The 19,458-nt window shown below is 54.1% G+C and overlaps 1 protein-coding gene across 1 annotated transcript; it reads right to left on the minus strand.

Annotated features, from left to right (window-relative positions):
* Nucleotides 1-1,287: 1,287 nt before the first annotated feature.
* On the minus strand, nt 1,288-19,452 carry LOC146427223 (sodium/potassium-transporting ATPase subunit alpha-2). Its single transcript, XM_085082270.1, has 12 exons — nt 19,202-19,452; nt 18,236-18,411; nt 17,314-17,450; nt 15,332-15,482; nt 13,890-14,058; nt 12,451-12,605; nt 10,521-10,644; nt 9,102-9,247; nt 7,130-7,260; nt 3,342-3,443; nt 3,168-3,259; nt 1,288-1,434 (listed from the first exon to the last, which is right to left on the minus strand). The coding sequence occupies exons 1-12, from the start codon at nt 19,341-19,343 to the stop codon at nt 1,406-1,408; spliced, it is 1,554 nt and encodes a 517-aa protein (XP_084938396.1). The 5' UTR covers nt 19,344-19,452; the 3' UTR covers nt 1,288-1,405.
* Between the last annotated feature and the right edge of the window lie 6 nt (nt 19,453-19,458).

The raw sequence follows: 19,458 nt of genomic DNA on the forward strand, positions 1-19,458 counted from the left end.
CGTATTGGGGTTTTGGGGTGCTCGGGACCCCCATTTTCAGTGCTGTGGGTACCAGGGACCCCCAAACTTGGGCTCACGGGGTGCTCGGGACCCACAAACTGAGGGATTTGGGTTCCCGGGACCCCCAAACTCATGGGTGTGAGTGTCCAGGCCCCCATTTTGGGGTGGGTGTGGGTGGGTTTGGGTTGGGTTTGGGGGGGTTGGGTTTGGGGGGGTTGGGTGTGGGTTTTGGGGTGGGGGGTGTGGGATTTGGGGTCTCCAGGACCCCCAAACTCATATCCAGGGGGGTGGGGGTGTGGGTTGGGGGGTTGGGGGGGTTTGGGGTGGGGGGGTTGGGGGGTTTGGGGGGTTGGGGGTGGGGGGTTTGGGGTGTTGGGGGGTTGGGGGTTGGGGGGTTGGGGGTTTGGGGGGTTGGGGTTGGGGGTGGGGGGGGGGGGGGGTTTGGGGTGGGGTGTGTGGGGTGTTGGGGGACACAGCGGGGGGGTCACTGCCCTGTGCTCTCCGTCCCTCCCAGTCCCTCCCAGTCCATCCCAGTTTAAACCAAATCCCTCCCAGTTCCATCCTAGCTCCATCCCAGTCCATCCCAGTTCCATCCCGGTTCCATCCCAGTTCCCTCCCAGTCCATTCCCAGTTCCATCCCAGTTTAAACCCAGTTCTTCCCAGTTCTTCCCAGTTCATTCCCAGTCCCTCCCAATCCCATCCCAGTCCATCCCAGTTTTTTTGGTTGTTTGTTTTGTTGTTTGTTCCCAGTCCCTCCCAGTCCACCCCAGTCCCTCCCAGTCCATTCCAGTTCACTCCCAGTTCCCTCTTAATCCCATCCCAGTCCCTCCCAGTTCATTCCCAATCCCTTCCACTCCCTCCCAGTCCATTCCCAGTCCATCCCAGTCCATTCCAGCTCATTCCCAGTCCATCCCAGTCCATCCCAGTTTAATCCCAGTCCATCCCAGTCCATCCCAGTTCCATCCTAGTTCATTCCCAGTCCATCCCAGTTCAATCCCAGTCCATCCCAATCCATCCCAGTCCATCCCAGTCCCTCCCAACCCCATTCCAGTCCATCCCAGTTTAAACCCAGTTCTTCCCAGTCCATCCCAGTTCCCTCCCAGTCCATCCCAGTTTTTCCCAGTTCATCCCCACTCCATCCCAATCCCATCCCAGTCCCTCCCAGTCCATCCCAGTCCATTCCCGGTCCCTCCCAGTTTACTCCCAGTCCATCCCAGTTTAATCCCAGTCCATCCCAGTTCCCTCCCAATCCCATCCCAGTTCATTCTCAGTCCCTCCCAGTACACGTTGGGGTTAAACTGGTTTATTGCTCTGCAGGAGGTTTCCGCTCGCCCCTCCCCCGGGTTAGTTTTGGGGTTTTGGGGTTTTTGGGGTTTTGGGGTTTTGGGGTTTTGGGGTTTTAGGGTCAGTAATAGGTTTCCTTCTCCACCCAACCTGCAAAACAGGGGAGAGGCGTCAGGGGGGAATTGTGGGGTCAGCGACCCCAAACCCCCCCGAGCCCCCCAAATTCCTTCCGAGATGGATTTTTGGGGTCTTCCCTGGTTTTGGGGTTTCCCATAAAAAATTATTTTTGGATTCCCATTAATTTTGTTCTCCCATTTCCGGGTTTTCCCATTTTTCCCCATTTTTTTGGGTTTCCATTCAATGGTTTCCCTATATTTTTTTTTTTACCATTTTTGGGATTCCCATTAATTTTGTTCTCTCATTTTTTGGGTTTTCCCATTTTTTCCCCCGTTTTTTTGGGGTTTCCATTCTTTGGTTTCCCTTTTTTTGGGATTCCCATTAATTTTTTTCTCCCATTTTTGGGGTTTCCCTTTTGTTTCCCCCATTTTTTTGTGTTTTCCCCACATGTTTTAGGGTTTTCCCCCCATATTTTTGGGTTTTCCCCCACTTTTTAAAGTTTTCCCTCCACTTTTGGGATTTTCCCCCATATTTTTGGGTTTCCCCCCATTTTTTTAGGTTTTCCCCCATATTTTGGTGTTTCCCCCATATTTTAGGGGTTTCTCCCATATTTTTGAGGGTTTTTTTCCCATTTTCTTGGATTTTCACCCATATTTTTTAGGTTTTACCCCATTTTTTGGGGATTTCCCCCATATTTTGGTTTCCCGCCCCATATTTTAGGGTTTTCCCCCCATTCTTTGGGTTTTCCCCCCACTTTTGGGGTTTTTCCCCCTATTTTTTGGGTTTTCCCCCATATTTTTGAGGTTCTCCCCCATTTTTGGGGTTTTCCTCCCATATTTTTGGTGTTTCCCCCATATTTTTGGGGTTCCCCCCAGTCTTTGGGGTTTTCCCCCCCATATTTTTTGGGTTTCCCCCATATTATGGTGTTCCCCCCCATATTTTTAGGTTTCCCCCATATTTTTGGGGTTTCCCCCATATTATGGTGTTTCCCCCCCATACTTTTGGGATTTCCCCCATTTTTTTAGGTTTTCCCCCCATATTTTAGTGTTTTCCTCCCCATTTTTTTGGGCTTCCCCCCCATATTTTTGGGATTTTCCCCACGTTTTAGGGTTTTCCCCCCACTTTTTGGGGTTTCCCCCATTATTTTGGGGTTTCCCCCATATTTTTGTGGTTCCCCCCATTCTTTGGGGTTCCCCCATTATTTTGGGATTTTTCCCATATTTTTGGTGCTTCCCCCATATTTTAGGGGTTTCCCCCCATTATTTGGGGTTTTCCCCATATTTTTTGGAGGTTTTTTTTCCCCATTTTCTTGGATTTTCACCCACATTTTTTAGGTTTTACCCCATTTTTTTGGGATTTTCCCCCATATTTTGGTTTCCCGCCCCATATTTTAGGGTTTTCCCCCCATTCTTTGGGTTTTCCCCCCACTTTTGGGGTTTTTCCCCCTATTTTTTGGGTTTCCCCCCATATTTTTGAGGTTCTCCCCCATTTTTGGGGTTTTCCTCCCATATTTTTCGTGTTCCCCCATATTTTTGGGGTTTCCCCCATTCTTTGGGGTTTCCCCCGTATTTTTGTGTTTCCCCCATATTTTTTGGGGTTTCCCCCATATTATGGTGTTTGGTGTTTCCCCCCCATGTTTTAGGGTTTTCCCCCATATTTTTGGGGTTTCCCCCATATTTTAGGGTTTTCCCCCCATTCTTTGGGGTTTCCCCCATATCGTTTCCCCCATTATTTTGGGATTTCCCCCATTTTTGGGGTTTCCTCACCTCCCGGGTATCGCCGCAGGATGAGCTTCCTGACCTCATCGTAGGCGAAGATCAGCAGCGAATAGGGGAAAGCGCAGAACCACCACGTGACCCTAAATTGGGGACAAAAACCCCATAAACTCGGGGATTTGGGGGATTTGGGGGATTTGGGGTCGGGATTTGGGGTTTGCTCACTTCAGGGGGTACATGCGCAGCGCCACCCCCATGCCCGGGCAGTAGGACAGGAACGCTGCCAGCGCCGTTTCCTCCAGCAGCCCGAAAATCAGGATCTTGTTCCTAAAACATTTGGGGTTTTTGGGGGTTTTGGGGTTTTTGGGGGTTTTGGGGTTTTTGGGGTTTTTGGGGTTTTTTGGGGGGTTGGAGGGGTTTGGGGAGGAGATTGGGGCAGTTTTGGGGTAGTTTTAGGGAGGTTTTGAGGGATTTGGGGGTTTTTCAGTGGGTTCTGGGTTTTGGGGTTTTGGGATTTGGGTTTTGGGGTTGGAGGGGTTTGGGGAGGGATTGGGGCAGTTTTGGGGGGTTTTGGGGTTTTTTGGTGGGTTTTGGGGTTTTTCGTTGGGTTCTGGAGTTTTGGGGTTTTGGGATTTTGGGATTTGGGGTTTTTTGGGGGGTTGGAGGGGTTTGGGGAGGAAATTGGGGCAGTTTTAGGGTAGTTTTAGGGGAGGTTTTTTTGGGTTTGGGGGTTTTTGGTGGGTTTTGGGGTTTGGGGGTTTTGGGATTTGGGGATTTGGGTGTTTTTTAGGGAGGAGGTTTTGGGGTTTTTGGTGGGTTCTGGGGTTTTGGGGTTTGGGGAGATTTGGGGTTTTGGGGGTTTAGGTTTCTTTTGGGATGTTGGGGTATTTTGTGGGTTCTGGGTTTTGGGATTTGGGGATTTGGGGGTTTTTGGGGTAGGAGGGGTTTGGGGAGGAGATTGGGGCAGTTTTAGGGGAAACTGTGGAGTTTTTTTGGGGTTTTGGGGTTTTTCAGTGGGTTCTGGAGTTACGGGGTTTTGGGATTTGGGGGATTTGGGTTTTTTGGGGGGAGGTTTTTTTGGGTTTTGGGTTTTTTTGGTGGAGTTTTGGGATTTTAAGGTTTTGGGATTTGGGGGATTTGGGTGTTTTTTAGGGGAGATTATTTGGGTTTTGGGGTTTTTCGGTGGGTTTTGGGGATTTGGGGTTTTTTTGGGGTGAGAGGAGTGGTTGGAAGTTTTGGGGGAAGATTGGGGCAGTTTTAGGGCAGGTTTTGGGGGTTTTGGGGTTTTTTGGTGGGTTCTGGAGTTTTGGGGTTTTGGGGAGATTTGGGGTTTTGGGGGGTTTAGGTTTCTTTTGGGATGTTGGAGTATTTTGGGGGATTTTAGGGGTGTTTGGGAAAATCAGGATCTTGTTCCTAAAACATTTGGGGTTTTGGGGTTTTTTGGGGGGTTGGAGGGGTTTGGGGAGGAGATTGGGGCAGTTTTGGGGCAGTTTTAGGGGAGGTTTTGTGGGGTTTTGGGGTTTTTTGGTGGAGTTTTGGGGTTTTAGGGTTTTGGGATTTGGGGTTTTTTTGGGGGAGGTTTTTTTGGGTTTGGGTTTTTTGGTGGGTTCTGGAGTTTTGGGGTTTTAGGGTTTGGGCTTTGGGGTTTTTTGGGGTGGGAGGAGGGTTTGGGGGAGTTTGGGGAGGAGATTGGGGCAGTTTTAGGGAGGTTTTAGAAGAGGTTTTTTTTGGGGTTTGGGGTTTTTCGTTGGGTTCTGTGGGTTTGGGATTTGGGGGTTTTTTGGGGTTTGGGGTTTTTCAGTGGGTTCTGGAGTTTTGGGGTTTGGGGATTTGGGGTTTTTTTGGGGTGGGAGGCATTGGGGGAGGAGATTGGGGCAGTTTTAGGGCAGTTTTAGGGGAAACTGTGGAGTTTTTTTGGGGTTTTGGGGTTTTTCAGTGGGTTCTGGAGTTACGGGGTTTTGGGATTTGGGTTTCTTTTAGGGGAGGTTTTTCAGGTTTTGGGGGATTTGGGGTTTTTTTGGGTGGGGCGAGGGGTTGGAGGAGGTTTTGGGGGAGATTTATGGCAGTTTTAGGGGAGGTTTTTTGGGTTTTGGGTTTTTTTTCAGTGGGTTCTGGAGTTTTGGGGTTTGGGGGATTTGGGGTTTTTTTGGGGTGGGAGGGTTTTGGAGAGGTTTTGGAGGAAGATTGGGGCAGTTTTATGGCAGTTTTAGGGGATGTTTTGTGGGATTTTGGGGTATTTCTGGATAGGATTTTAGTGTATTTTCGGGTCGGATTTTGGGGCATTTTTGGATAGGATTTTGGGGTGATTTAAGTTATTTCTGAATAGGATTTTGGAGTATTTTTGGGGTGACTTTGGGTTATTTTTGGGTGGAGATTTGGGATGATTTTGGGGTATTTTTGGGTGAGATTTTTGGGTAGGATTTTGGGGTGATTTTGGGTTATTTCTGGATAGGATTTTGGAGTATTTTTGGGGTGATTTTTTGACATTTTTGGGTGGTTTTGAGATGATTTTGGGGTATTTTTGGGTGGCATTTTGGAATGATTTTGGGTTATTTCTGAATAGGATTTTAGGATATTTTTGGGTGGGATTTTGGGGGGATTTTTGGGTGATTTTGGGGTATTTTTAGGTAGGATTTTGGGGTGCCTTTGGGGCATTTTTGGGGTGATTTTGGGGCATTTTTGGGTGGAATTTTGGGATGATTTTGGGGTATTTTTAGGTGGGATTTTGGGGTATTTTGGGGTGGTTTTCCTCACTTCATGCCCTGCTAGAACACCGAGTTGAAGGTATTTTGGGGTGGGATTTTAGGATGATGTTTGGGTGATTTTGGGGTGTTTTTGGGTGGGATTTTGGGATGATTTTGGGGTGGGATTTTTGGGTAGGATTTTGGGATGATTTCGGGGTACTTTTGGATAGGATTTTGGAGAATTTTTGGGGTGATTTTGGGGTATTTTGGGGTGGTTTTGGGTAGGATTTTGGGGTGTTTTTCCGCTCTTCATGCCCTGCTGGAACACGGAGTTGGAGGTATTTTGGGGTGGGATTTTGGGATGATTTTGGGATACTTTTGGGTATTTTGGGGTTATTTTTGGGTATTTTGGGGTGTTTTTCCTCACTTCATGCCCTGCTGGAACACGGAGTTGCAGTAAGTTTTGGGTGATTTTAGGATGATTTTGGGGCATTTTTGGTGTGATTTTGGGTTATTTCTGGATAAGGTTTTGGAGTATTTTTGGGGTGATTTTTGGACATTTTTGGGTGGGATTTTGGGATGATTTTGGGGTAATTTTGGGTAGGATTTTTGGGTATTTTTGGGGTATTTTGGGGTGTTTTTGGGTAGGATTTTGGGGTGATTTTGGGGTATTTTTGGGTAGGATTTTGGGGTGATTTTGGGGTATTTCTGGGTGGGGTTTTGGGGTGATTTTTGGGGTGATTTTGGGGTATTTTGGGGTGTTTTTCCTCACTTCATGCCCTGCTGGAACAGGTAGCTGCAGCAAGTTTTGGGTGATTTTAGGATGATTTTGGGGCATTTCTGAATAGGATTTTGGGGTATTTTGGGTAGGATTTCTGGGTGATTTTGGGGTGCTGGAAGACGGGGTTGGAGGTATTTTGGGGTGATTTTAGGTTATTTCTGAGCAGGATTTTTGAGTATTTTTGGGCAGGATTTGGGGATGATTTTGGGGTAATTTTGGGTAGGATTTTAGGATGATTTTGGGATGACTTTGGGGTATTTCTGGGTGGAATTTTGGGGTGATTTTGGGGTATTTCTGGGTGGGGTTTTGGGGTGATTTTTGGGGTGATTTTGGGGTATTTTGGGGTGGGATTTTGGAGTATTTTTGGGGCGATTTTGGGCTATTTTGGGGTGTTTTTCCTCACTTCATGCCCTGCTGGAACACGGAGTTGGAGGTATTTTGGGGTGGGATTTTGGGATGATTTTGGGGTAATTTTGGGTAGGATTTTGGTGTGATTTTGGGATGATTTTTGGATATTTTTGGGGTGATTTTGGGGTGTTTTTCCTGACTTCATGCCCTGCTGGAACACGGAGTTGCGGCGTGTCTTGCAGATGATCAGGTCTGCCCACTGCACCACCACGATGCTGGCGAAGAACGCCGTGTGACACGTGAACTCCACCACCTTGCGCTGCTCGTACGTCTGCCGGGAGCGGGGGAACCGCGAGTAAACCGGGAGTAAACCGTGAGTAAACCAGGAGTAAACCGGGAGTAAACCATGAGGAAACCGGGAGGAAACCAGGAGTAAACAGGGAGGAAACCAGGAGTAAATGGGGAAATGGGGGAGGAAACCGGGACTAAACTGGGAGTAAACAGGGAGGAAACCGGGAGTAAGTGGCGAGGAAACTGGGAGTAAACCGGGAGTAAACCATGAGTAAACCAGGAGTAAGCCGGGAGGAAACAGGGAGGAAACCAGGAGGAAATGGGGGAAATGGGGGAGGAAACCGGGAGTAAACAGGGAAGAAACCGGGAGTAAGTGGCGAGGAAACTGGGAGTGAACCGGGAGTAAACTGGGAGGAAACCAGGAGGAAACCAGGAGTAAACAGGGGGAAACCAGGAGTAAATGGGAGAGGAAACTGGGACTAAACAGGGAGTAAACAGGGAGGAAACCAGGAGGAAACTGGGAGTAAGTGGCGAGGAAACTGGGAGTGAACCAGGAGGAAACCAGGAGTAAATGGGGGGAAATGGGGGAGGAAACCGGGAGGAAACTGGGAGTAAACAGGGAGGAAACAGGGAGGAAACCGGGAGTAAGTGGCGAGGAAACTGGGAGTGAACCGGGAGTAAACTGGGAGGAAACCAGGAGGAAACCAGGAGTAAACAGGGAGGAAACTGGGAGGAAACTGGGAGGAAACCGGGAGGAAACCAGGAGGAAACCGGTAGTAAACTGGGAGCAAACCCTGAGTAAACTGGGAGTAAATGGCGTGGGAATGGGGGGAAATGGGGGAGAAACCAGGAGTAAACTGAGAGTAAAGGGGTGTAGGAATGAGGCAGGAAATGGGGCAGAAACTGGGAGTGAGCTGTGAGTAAATGGGGCGGAAATGGGGAGTGAAATAGGGAGGAAATGGGGCAGAAACTGGGAGGAAACCGGGAGGAAACCGGGAGTAAATGGTGTGGGAATGAGGCAGCAAACGGGGCAGAAACTGGGAGTGAGCAGTGAGTAAATGGGGAAGAAATGGGGGGGAAATGGGGGGGAAACCAGGAGTAAACTGGGAGTAAACTGGGAGTAAATGGGTGGGAATGGGTGGGAATGGGGGAAATGGGGCAGGAAATGGGGCAGAAACCAGGAGTAAACTGTGAGTAAACTGTGAGTAAATGGGGGAAATGGGGTGGGAAATGGGGCAGAAACCAGGAGTAAACTGGGAGTAAATGGGGTGGAAATGGGGAGTGAAACAGGGTGGAAATGGGGCAGGAAATGGAGCAGAAACCAGGAGTAAACTGGGAGTAAATGGGTGTGGAAATGAGGCAGGAAATGGGGCAGAAACTGGGAGTAAACTGTGAGTAAATGGGGTGGAAATGGAGCAGGAATGGGGGAAAATGGGGTTGAAATGAATATGGAAATGGGGCGGAAACAGGTGTGGAAACGGGGTGGAAATGGGGCAGGAATGGGGGTGGAAGTGGTGTGTAAGGGCTGTGTAGGGTCAGTGTAGGGTCAGTGTAGGGTCAGTGTATGGTCAGTGTAGGGTCACTTTTAGGGTCAGTGTAGGATCAGTTTAGGGTCAGTGTATGGTCTGTGTATGGTCTGTGTATGGTCACTGTAGGGTCAGTTTAGGGTCATCTTAGGGCCACTGTAGGGTCAGTTTAGGGTCACTGTAGGGTCAGTTTTAGGGTTCCTCACCCACTCCTGGCCGTAGGAATGCTCCAGGTCGTTCTTGGAGTGATCATCCCAGGGTGTATGGTGTGTGTAAGGTGTGTGTAAGGGGGTGTGTAGGGTTAGTTTCAGGGTCTGTGTAGGGTCAGTTTAGGGTCAGTTTTAGGGTTCCTCACCCACTCCTGGCCGTAGGAATCCTCCAGGTCGTTCTTGGAGCGATCATCCCAGGCCAGGCGAATCCCCAGCAGAGTTCCCGGCAGGAATCCGTTCTCGGCCAGGATCACGAAATAGGTGAAGAACCCGCCGAGGGCCTGGATCATCCCTGTGGGGTCGGGATCGGGATTGGGGTCAGAACAGCAGGATTGGGGTCAGAACCATGGGGAAGAACCCTCCCAGAGCCTGGATCATCCCTGTGGGGTCAGAACCATGGGATTGGGGTCAGAACAGCAGGGTTGGGGTCAGGACTGGGGTCAGAACCATGGTGAAGTGCCCACCGAGGGCCTGGATCATCCCTGTGGGGTCGGGATTGGGGTCAGGACTGGGGTCAGAACTGTGGGATTGGGGTCAGAACTGTGGGATTGGGGTCAGGATTGGGGTCAGAGCCATGGGGAAGAGCCCACTGAGGGCCTGGATCATCCCTGTGGGGTCAGAGCCGTGGGATTTGGGATCAGCCAGGACCCTGCACTGACCGATCTGGCTGATGGTCATGATGACCCTGAGTGACCCCTGATGACCCTGAGTGACCCCTGCTGACCACTGACCGATCTGGCTGTAGGCCATGCTGATGACCCCTGATGACCCCAGGTGACCCCTGACGACCCCTGATGACCAGTGATGACCCCTGATGACCCCAGGTGACCCCTGATGACCCCTGATGACCCCTGATGACCCCTGACCAATCTGGCTGTAGGCCATGCTGATGACCACTGACCCCTGATGACCACTGATGACCACCACTGACCCCTGCTGCCCACTGACCGATCTGGTCATAGGCCATGCTGATGACCCCTGATGACCAGTGAGTGACCACTGACTGATCTGGCCGTAGGCCATGCTGATGACCCCAGGTGACCCCTGATGACCCTGAGTGACCCATGGATGACTGCTGACCAATCTGGCTGTAGGCCATGCTGATGACCCCTGATGACCCCAGGTGACCCCTGATGACCCCTGATGACCATGATGAGCCCTGATGACCCATGGATGACCACTGACCGATCTGGCCGTAGGCCATGTTGATAACCCCTGATGACCCCTGATGACCACTGATGACCCTGAGTGACCCATGAATGACCGCTGACCGATCTGGCCGTATGCCATGCTGATGACCCCTGCTGACCCCTGGATGACCCTGATGACCCCAGGTGACCAGTGAGTGACCGCTGACCAATCTAGCTGTAGGCCATGCTGATGACCCCAGGTGACCCCTGATGACCACTGCTGACCCCTGAGTGACCCCTGGATGACCACTGACCGATCTGGCCATAGGCCATGCTGATGACCCTGACTGACCCCTGATGACCCCTGATGACCCCATACCGATCTGGCTGTAGGCCATGCTGATGACCCCAGGTGACCAGTGAGTGACCACTGACCGATCTGGCCGTAGGCCATGCTGATGAGCCTCTCGTTGACCAGTTTGTCACTCCGAGGGTTCCGCGGCTGGCGCTTCATGATGTCACTCTCGGCCGCCTCGTAGGCCAGCGAGATGGCAGGGACCTGAGGGGACAGCCGTGTCACCCTGGGGCACCTCTGTGTCGCCCTGTGTCACCCAGTGCCACTCAGAGTCACTCAGAACCACCCAGAGCCACCCCTGTGGCACTCAAATGACACCCTTGTGTCACCCAGCGTCATCTCTGTGTTAGCCACTGTCACCCAGTGCCACTCGGAGTCACCCAGTGTCACCCCTGTGTCACCCAGTGGCACCCAGTGGCACCCAGTGGCACCCCCATGACATTCAAATGTCATCCCTTTGTCACCCAGTGTTACCCCTGTGCTAGCCACTGTCACCCAGTGCCACCCAGAGTCACCCAGTGTCACCCAGAGTCACCCCTGTGTCACTCTGTTTCACCCTTGTGGCATTTGAATGTCAACCCTCTGTCACCTAGTGTCACCCAGTGTTATCCCTGTGCTAGCCACTGTCACCCAGTGCCACCCAGTGCCACCCAGTGTCACCCCTGTGGCAGCCAGTGCCACCCAGAGTCACCCAGTGTCACCCAGAGTCACTCCCATGGCACCCCCATGGCACCCAATGTCACCCTGTGTCACCCCCATGGCACTCGAGTGTCACCCTGTGTCACCCGCTGCCACCCAATGTCACCCACTGTCATCCCTGTGTCACTCCAGTGTCACTCACTGTCACCTCTGTGTATGTCACCCAATGTCCCATGTCATGGGATGGTGACAATGCCCAGGGGCAGGGGATGTGGGGTGGATTTGGGATGGATTTGGGGTGGATTTGGGGTGGATTTGGGATGGATTTGGGATGAATTTGGGATGGTTTTGGGATGGCTTTGTCACTGTCCCTCACCATGTCGGTGCCCAGGTTGATGCACAGGATTGTCACTGTCCCCAGGGGCAGTGGGATTTGGGGTGGATTTGGGGTTTCTAGGATGGATTTGGGATCTCTGGGATGGATTTGGGGTTGATTGGGATGGCTTTGGGGTGGCTTTGTCACTGTCCCTCACCATGTCGGTGCCCAGGTCGATGCACAAGATTGTCACTGTCCCCAGCAGCAGCGGGATTTGGGATGGATTTGGGTGGATTTGGGTGGATTTGGGGTGGATTTGGGGTTTCTAGGATAGATTTGGGGTAGATTTGGGATCTCTGGGATGGATTTGGGATGGATTTGGGATCTCTGGGATGGCTTTGTCACTGTCCCTCACCATGTCGGTGCCCAGGTTGATGCACAGGATTGTCACTGTCCCCAGCGGCAGCGGGATTTGGGATGGATTTGGGATCTCTGGGATGGATTTGGGGTTCCTGGGATGGATTTGGGGTGGCTTTGGGGTGGCTTTGTCACTGTCCCTCACCATGTCAGTGCCCAGGTCGATGCACAGGATGGTCACTGTCCCCAGGGGCAGCGGGATTTGGAGTGGATTTGGGATCTCTGGGATGGATTTGGGGTTTCTAGGATGGATTTGGGATCTCTGGGATGGATTTGGGATCTCTGGGGTGGATTCGGGGTGGATTTGGGTGGATTTGTCCCTCACCATGTCGGTGCCCAGGTCGATGCACAGGATGGTCACTGTCCCCAGCGGCAGCGGGATTTGGGGTGGATTTGGGGTCTCTAGGATGGATTTGGGATCTCTGGGATGGATTTGGGGTTCCTGGGATGGATTTGGGGTGGATTTGGGGTGGCTTTGTCAATGTCCCTCACCATGTCGGTGCCCAGGTTGATGCACAGGATGGTCACTGTCCCCAGCGGCAGCGGGATTTGGGATCTCTGGGATGGATTTGGGATCTCTAGGATGGCTTTGGGGTTGATTGGGATGGCTTTGGGGTGGCTTTGTCACTTTCCCTCACCATGTCGGTGCCCAGGTCGATGCACAGGATTGTCACTGTCCCCAGCGGCAGCGGGATGTTGGCGATGATGAACAGCAGGAACGGGGTGATCTCGGGGATGTTGCTGGTCAGCGTGTAGGCGATCGACTTCTTCAGGTTGTCAAAGATCAGGCGGCCTGGGACAGTCCCCACATGTCCCCAAATGTCCCCACATGTCCCCAAATGTCCCCACATGTCCCCAGTGCCCTCAATGTTCCCCATATCCCCAGTGTCCCCAATACTCCAATGTCTCCAATGCCTCCATTGTCCCCAATGTCCCCAATGACTCCAATTCCCCCAATGTCTCCAGTAATGCCAATGTCCCCAGTGTCTCCAAATGTCCCCAATGTCCCCAGTACCTCCAGTGTCTCCAAATGTCCCCAACGTCCCCAGTACCTCCAGTGTCTCCAAATGTCCCCAGTGCTCCCAGTGTCCGCAATGTCCCCAATGCTTTCAATGTCCCCAGTGATTCCAGTGTAGCCAATACTTTCAATATTCCCAGTGTCCCCAAATGTCCCCAATGTCCCCAATGCCCCCAATGTCCCATGATATCCCCAGTGTCCCCAGTGTCCCCAATGCCCCCAATATCCCAAAGAGCCCAGTGCCCTCGAAGTCTCCATTGTCTCCAATATCCCCAATGTCCCCAATATCCCCAATGTCCCCAAAGTGACCCTAAATGCCCCAAATGTCCCATGACATCCCCAATGGCTGCAATGCCCCCAGTGTCCCCAAAACTCCCAATGTCCCCAATATCCCTAATGTCCCCAATGCCCCCAAGGTCTCCAATATCCTCAATGACCCCAATATCCCCCATGTCCCCAATATCCCCAATGTCCCCAATATCCCCTATGTCCCCAATATCCCAAATGTCCCCAGTGTCCCCAGTGTCCCAAATGCCCCCAATGTCCCATGATATCTCCAATGTCCCCCAACACCCCAACACTCCCAAGGTCCCCAAGACCCCCCATACCCCCAATGCCCCCAATACCCCAATGTCCCAAACACCCCCAATGTCCCCAATATCCCCAATATCCCCAATATCCCCAGTGTCCCCAGTGTCCCCAATGTCCCCAGTGTCCCCAGTGTCCCCAGTGTCCCCAATGTCCCCAATGCCCCCAATGTCCCCAAACACCCCCAATGTCCCCAATGTCCCAAATATCCCCAATGTCCCCAGTGTCCCCAATGTCCCCAATATCCCCAATGTCCCCAATGTCCCCAACGCCCCCAATGTCCCATAATATCTCCAATGTCCCCAATATCCCCAACACTCCCAATGTCTCAAACACCCCCAATGCCCAAAATACCCCCAATGTCCCCAAAATCCCAAACTCCCCCAATGTCCCCAATATCCCCAGTGTCCCCAATGCCCCCAACACCCCCAATGTCCCCAATGTCCCCAGACCCCTGTCCCTGTCCCCGACCTTCCTCGACGCCGGTGACGATGGAGGCGAAGTTGTCGTCCAGCAGGATCATGTCTGCTGCCTGCTTGGACACGTCTGACCCCGCGATGCCCATGGCGATCCCGATGTCCGCCTTCTTCAGCGCCGGCGAGTCGTTGACACCGTCACCTGTCACCGCCACGATGGCGCCCTGGGGACATGGGGACATTGGGGGTGTTGGGGGCATTGGAGGCACTGGGGGTATTGGGGACATCAGGGATATTGGGGACACTGGGGGTATTGGGGACATTGGGGACATTGGGAGCATTGGGGGCACTGGAGTTGTTGGGGACATTGCGGGGCATTGGGGACATTGGGGACATTAGGGGTGTTGGGTGTGTTGGGGACATTGGGGACATTGGGAGTATTGGGGACACTGTGGGGTGTGGGGACATGGTGACGTCACCATGGGGATGGGGACACCATGGGGCATGGTGACATCGTGGGGCATGGGAAGATCAGGGGGATGGGGACGTCAAGGGTTATGGGGACACCACAGGGATGGGGACATGGTGGACATGAGGACAGGGACACCAGGGACACCAGGGACACCAGGGACACCAGGGACACCAGGGACATGGACTGGGGACACCATGGGACATGAGGATGGGGACAGTGTGGGACACAGGACTGGGAGCAGCAAGGAACAGGGATGGCAGGGGACAGGTGACAAAGGACATCTGACAGGTGATGGGACAGAGAAGGGATATGGAGACAGGTGACACAGGTGACACAGTGACAGGTGACACAGGTGACACAGCGACACAGGTGACAGGTGACACAGTGACACAGGTGATACAGGTGACAGGTGACACAGGTGACACAATGACACAGTGACACAGGTGACACAGTGACACAGTGACAGAGGTGACACAGTGACAGAGGTGACACAGGTGACACAGTTACACAGTGACACAGTGACACGGTGACACAGGTGACACAGGTGGTACAGGTGACACAGTGACACAATTACACAGTGGCACAGGTGACACAGTGACACAGTGACAGAGGTGACACGGTGACACAGGTGACACAGTGACACAGGTGACACAGTGACACAGCGACACAGGTGACACAGGTGACACAGGTGGCACAGGTGACACAGGTGACACAGTTACACAGTGACACGGTGACACAGGTGACAGAGGTGGTACAGGTGGCAGAGTGACACAGTGACATGGTGACACAATTACACAGTGGCACTAGTGGCAGAGTGACACAGGTGACACAGTCACACAGTGACAGGTGACACAGGTGACAATGTGACACAGGTGGCGCAGGTGACAGGTGACACAATGACACAATGGCACAGGTGACACAGTGACAGATGACAGGTGACACAGGTGGTACAGGCGGCACAGGTGACAGGTGGCACAGTGACACAGGTGACACAGTGACACAGGTGACAGGCCAGGCGGTGTCACCTGTCGCTGGCAGCCCTCCACGATGATCAGTTTCTGCTGCGGTGACGTTCTGGCGAAGACGATCTCGGTGTGATTCCTCAGGATCTCGTCCAGCTGCTCCGAGCTCATGTCCTTCAGGTCTGACCCATGGACCACGCACGCCTTGGCCTCCCTGGGGGGTCACAGGGGTCAGAACCCCAAAATTCCCGGGAGGACACCTCCAGGACCCCAAAATTCCTGGAAAACCCCAGATCTCCTCCCCAGGTGTTCCCAGCTCATGTCCTTCAGGTCTGACCCATGCACCACACACGCCTTGGCCTCCCTGGGGGGTCACGGGGGTCAGAACCCCAAAATTCCCGGGAGGACACCTCCAGAACCCCAAAATTCCCAGGAGAACTCCATCGGGACCCCAAAATTCCCCAGATTACCCCCAGGATCTCCAAATCCCTGGGATCCTCCCCAGATCCCCTCCCCTGCTCCGAGCTCATGTCCTTCAGGTCTGAGACATGAACCATGCATGAATTCGGGGGGTCAGAACCCCCAAATTCCCAGGAGAACACCCCCAGGACCTCAAAATTCCTGGGAGAACTCCATCAGAACCCCAAAATTCCTAGGAGGCCCAAATCCCTCAAAAACCCCAAATCCCCTCCCCAGGTGTTCCCAGCTCATGTCCTTCAGGTCTGAGCTGTGCCTTAGCCTCCCCTGGGAGGAATTCGGGGGGTCAGAACCCCAAAATTCCCAGGAGAACACCCCCAGAACCCCAAAATTCCCGGGAGAACTCCATCAGGACCCCAAAATCCCTGGGATCACCCTTGGGATCAATCCTGGGATCGTCCCCAAATCTCCTTCCCTGCTCCGAGCTCATGTCCTTCAGGTCTGAGCCGTGAACCACACACGAATTCGGGGGGTCAGAACCCCAAAATTCCTGGGAGAACACCTCCAGGACCCCAAAATTCCTGGGAGCCCCAAATCCCTGGAAAACCCCAAATCCCACCCAAATCCCCTCCCCAGGTGTTCCCAGCTCACATCCTTCAGGTCTGACCCGTGCACCAAACACACCTTGACCTCCCCGGGTGTCACAGAACCCCAAAATTCCCGGGAGAACAACTCCTTGGGCACCCCAAATTCCCGGGACACCCCCAGAACCCTCAAACCCCACACCTGGAGCTCACCTGGAGCTCACCTGGGGTTCCCCTGTCTAACCTGGAGCTCACCTGTCTCACCTGGTCCTCACCTGAGGCTCACCTGGGGCTCCCCTGGGGTTCCTCTGCTCACCTGTGTCTCACCTGGGGTTCCCCCATGTCTCACCTGGGGCTCACCTGTATCTCACCTGTGTCACCTGTGTCTCTTCTATGTCTCCCCTGTGTCGCACCTGTCTCCACCATGTCTCACCTGTCCCCCTGTGTCTCACCTGGGGTTCCCCTGGGGCTCACCTGTGTCTCCCCCATGTCTCACCTGGGGTTCCCTTGTGTCTCACCTGTCCCCTGTTGTCTCACCTGTCTCCCATGCATCTCACCTGTCTCTCCTGTGTCTCACCTGTGTCCCCCCATGTCTCACCTGTGTCTCACCTGGGGTTCACCTGAGTCTCACCTGTCCCCCTGTGTCCCACCTGTTCCCCCATGTCTCACCTGGGGTTCACCTGGGGTTCACCTGTGTCTCACCTGTCCCCCCATGTCTCACCTGTCTCTCCCGTGTCTCACCTGTGTCCCACTTGAGTCTCACCTGTGTCCCCCCATGTTTCACCTGGGGGTCACCTGAGTCTCACCTGTCCCCCTGTGTCTCACCTGGGGCTGTCCTGCGTCTTCCCCATGTCTCACCTGTTCCCCCGTGTCTCACCTGGGGTTCATCTGGGGTTCACCTGTGTCTCCCCTGTGTCCCCTCCACCATGTCTCACCTGGTGTTCCCCTGGTTCTCACCTGGTTCTCACCTGGTTCTCACCTGGTTCTCACCTGGGGTTCCCCTGGTTCTCACCTGGTTCTCACCTGGGGTTCCCCGTGTCTCACCTGGGGTTCACCTGGCTGACAGGGATGTTCAACCGCGCCGCGATGTCCTCCACGGTCTCGTTGCCCTCCGAGATGATCCCAACGCCCTTGGCGATGGCCTTGGCCGTGATCGGGTGGTCACCTGTGACCATGATCACCTGGGGACACCGGGGGGACACTGTCAGCACCTGGGGACACCTGGGGGTACCTGGGGACACTGTCAGCACCTGGGGACACCTGGGGACACCTGGAGACACCTGGGGGACACCTGGGGACACTGTCAGCGCCTGGGGACACCTGGGGAAGGTGGGGTCACTGTGCTGGGGGTTGTGGGCACCTGGGGACAGTGTTGGGGAGTGGGGACACTGTAGGACATGGGGAGATCTGGGGGTGTTTTGGGGTCCTGGGGATGTCAGGGGCTGGGGACACCTGGGAGCACCCCTGGGATGGGGGAACCAGGCCGGGGGGGGGACATGGGGGGGACAGGTGGTCTCCAGGGGTGTTTTGGGGTCCCAGGTGAGTTCAGGATCTGTTTTGGGGTCCTGGCTGTGCTCAGGGGCTATTTTAGGGTTCCGGTTGAGCTCAGGGGATGTTTTGGGGTCCTGTGGTGGTTCAGTGGTTCAGGGTGTATTTTGGGGTCCCAGCTGGGCTCAGGATCTGTTTTGGGGTCCCAGTTTGTCTCAGGCTCTATTTTGGGGTCCCGGATGACCTCAGGCTCTGGTTTGGGGTCCCAGCTGGTCTCAGGGTCTGTTTTGGGGTCCCAGTTTGTCTCAGGATCTATTTTGGGGTCCCGGATGATCTCAAGGTCTGTTTTGGGGTCCTGGCTGTTGCTCAGAGGGTGTTTTGGGGTCCTGGATGATGTAAGGATCTATTTTGGGGTCCCAGCTGTCCCAGGCTCTGTTTTGGGGTCCCATCTGTCCCAGTCTCCGTTTCGGGGTCCCACCTTGATGCCGGCGCTCCGGCACTTGCCCACGGCGTCAGGCACGGCGGCTCTCGGCGGGTCAATCATGGACATCAGCCCCACGAAGCAAAGGTCACTCGTGGGGAAATTCACCTCGTCGGCGTCGAACCGGAACCCGCGGGGGAACTTGTCCGGGGGCAGGTACAGGTGACAGAACCCTGGGGACATTGTGGGGACATTGAGACCCCACGGACACCTCCAGGAACTTGTCCGGGGGCAGGTAAAGGTGACAGAACCCTGGGGACATCAGGGGACATTCAGACCCCAAGGACACCCCCAGCACCGGCTGGGCACCCATGGGACCCCCAGAACTCCTGGGACCTCCCAGGGACCCCAAGAACTGGTGTTCTGGAAGGTTCTGTTCCCCTGGGGAACCCCAAATCCCCCTGGGATCCCCTTCCAGCCCCTCAGGACCCTCTGAGACCCCCCAGGACTCCCTGAACACCCCCAAATCCCCCAGGCATACCCAGGACCCTCTCCCCGAGCCCCCCCAGCTCCAGGCAGGCGTTCTGGAAGACCTTGAGCATCTCCTGGTCCAGAGGTTGCTCCCCCAAATCCCCCCAGAACTCCCCCAAATCCCCCCAGAGACCCCTGAGACCCCCTAGGACCCCAGGACCCCCAGGACCCTCTCCCCCAGCCCCTGCAGCTCCAGGTAGGTGTTCTGGAAGGTTCCTCCTCCTCCTAACCCAGGTTCTGTTCCCCTGGGGAACCCCAAATCCCTCCAGAACTAATCCAAATCCCCCCTGAGACCCCCAAATCCCCCAGGACCCTCTCCCCGAGCCCCTCCAGCTCCAGGTAGGCATTCTGGAAGACCTCAAGCATCTCCTGGTCCAGGGGTTGCTCCCCCAAATCCCCCTGGGATCCCTTCTGGCCCCCCCAGGGACCTCCAAATCCCCCCAGGACTCCCCCAAAATCCCCCGAGGAGACTTCCAGGACCCCCAAACCTACCCAGGACCCTCTCTCCGAGCCCCCCCAGCTCGAGGTAGGCGTTCTGGAAAGCCTCGCGCATCTCCTGGTCGAGCGGCTGCTCCTGGCCCTGCAGCAGGATGCGCGAGCAGCGATCCAGGATGCGCTCCGGAGCTCCCTTCATCACCAGCAGGTGACCCTGAGGGTCATCCTCGCGCTCGTGGATGGACAGCTGGACACACGGGGATGGGGACAGGGACAGGGACAGGGACGGGGATGGGGACAGGGACAGGCAGAGG

This window comes from Lichenostomus cassidix, chromosome 25 (genome assembly GCF_008360975.1).
Source record: "Lichenostomus cassidix isolate B80296 chromosome 25, HeHo_3.0, whole genome shotgun sequence".
NCBI lineage: Eukaryota > Metazoa > Chordata > Aves > Passeriformes > Meliphagidae > Lichenostomus > Lichenostomus cassidix.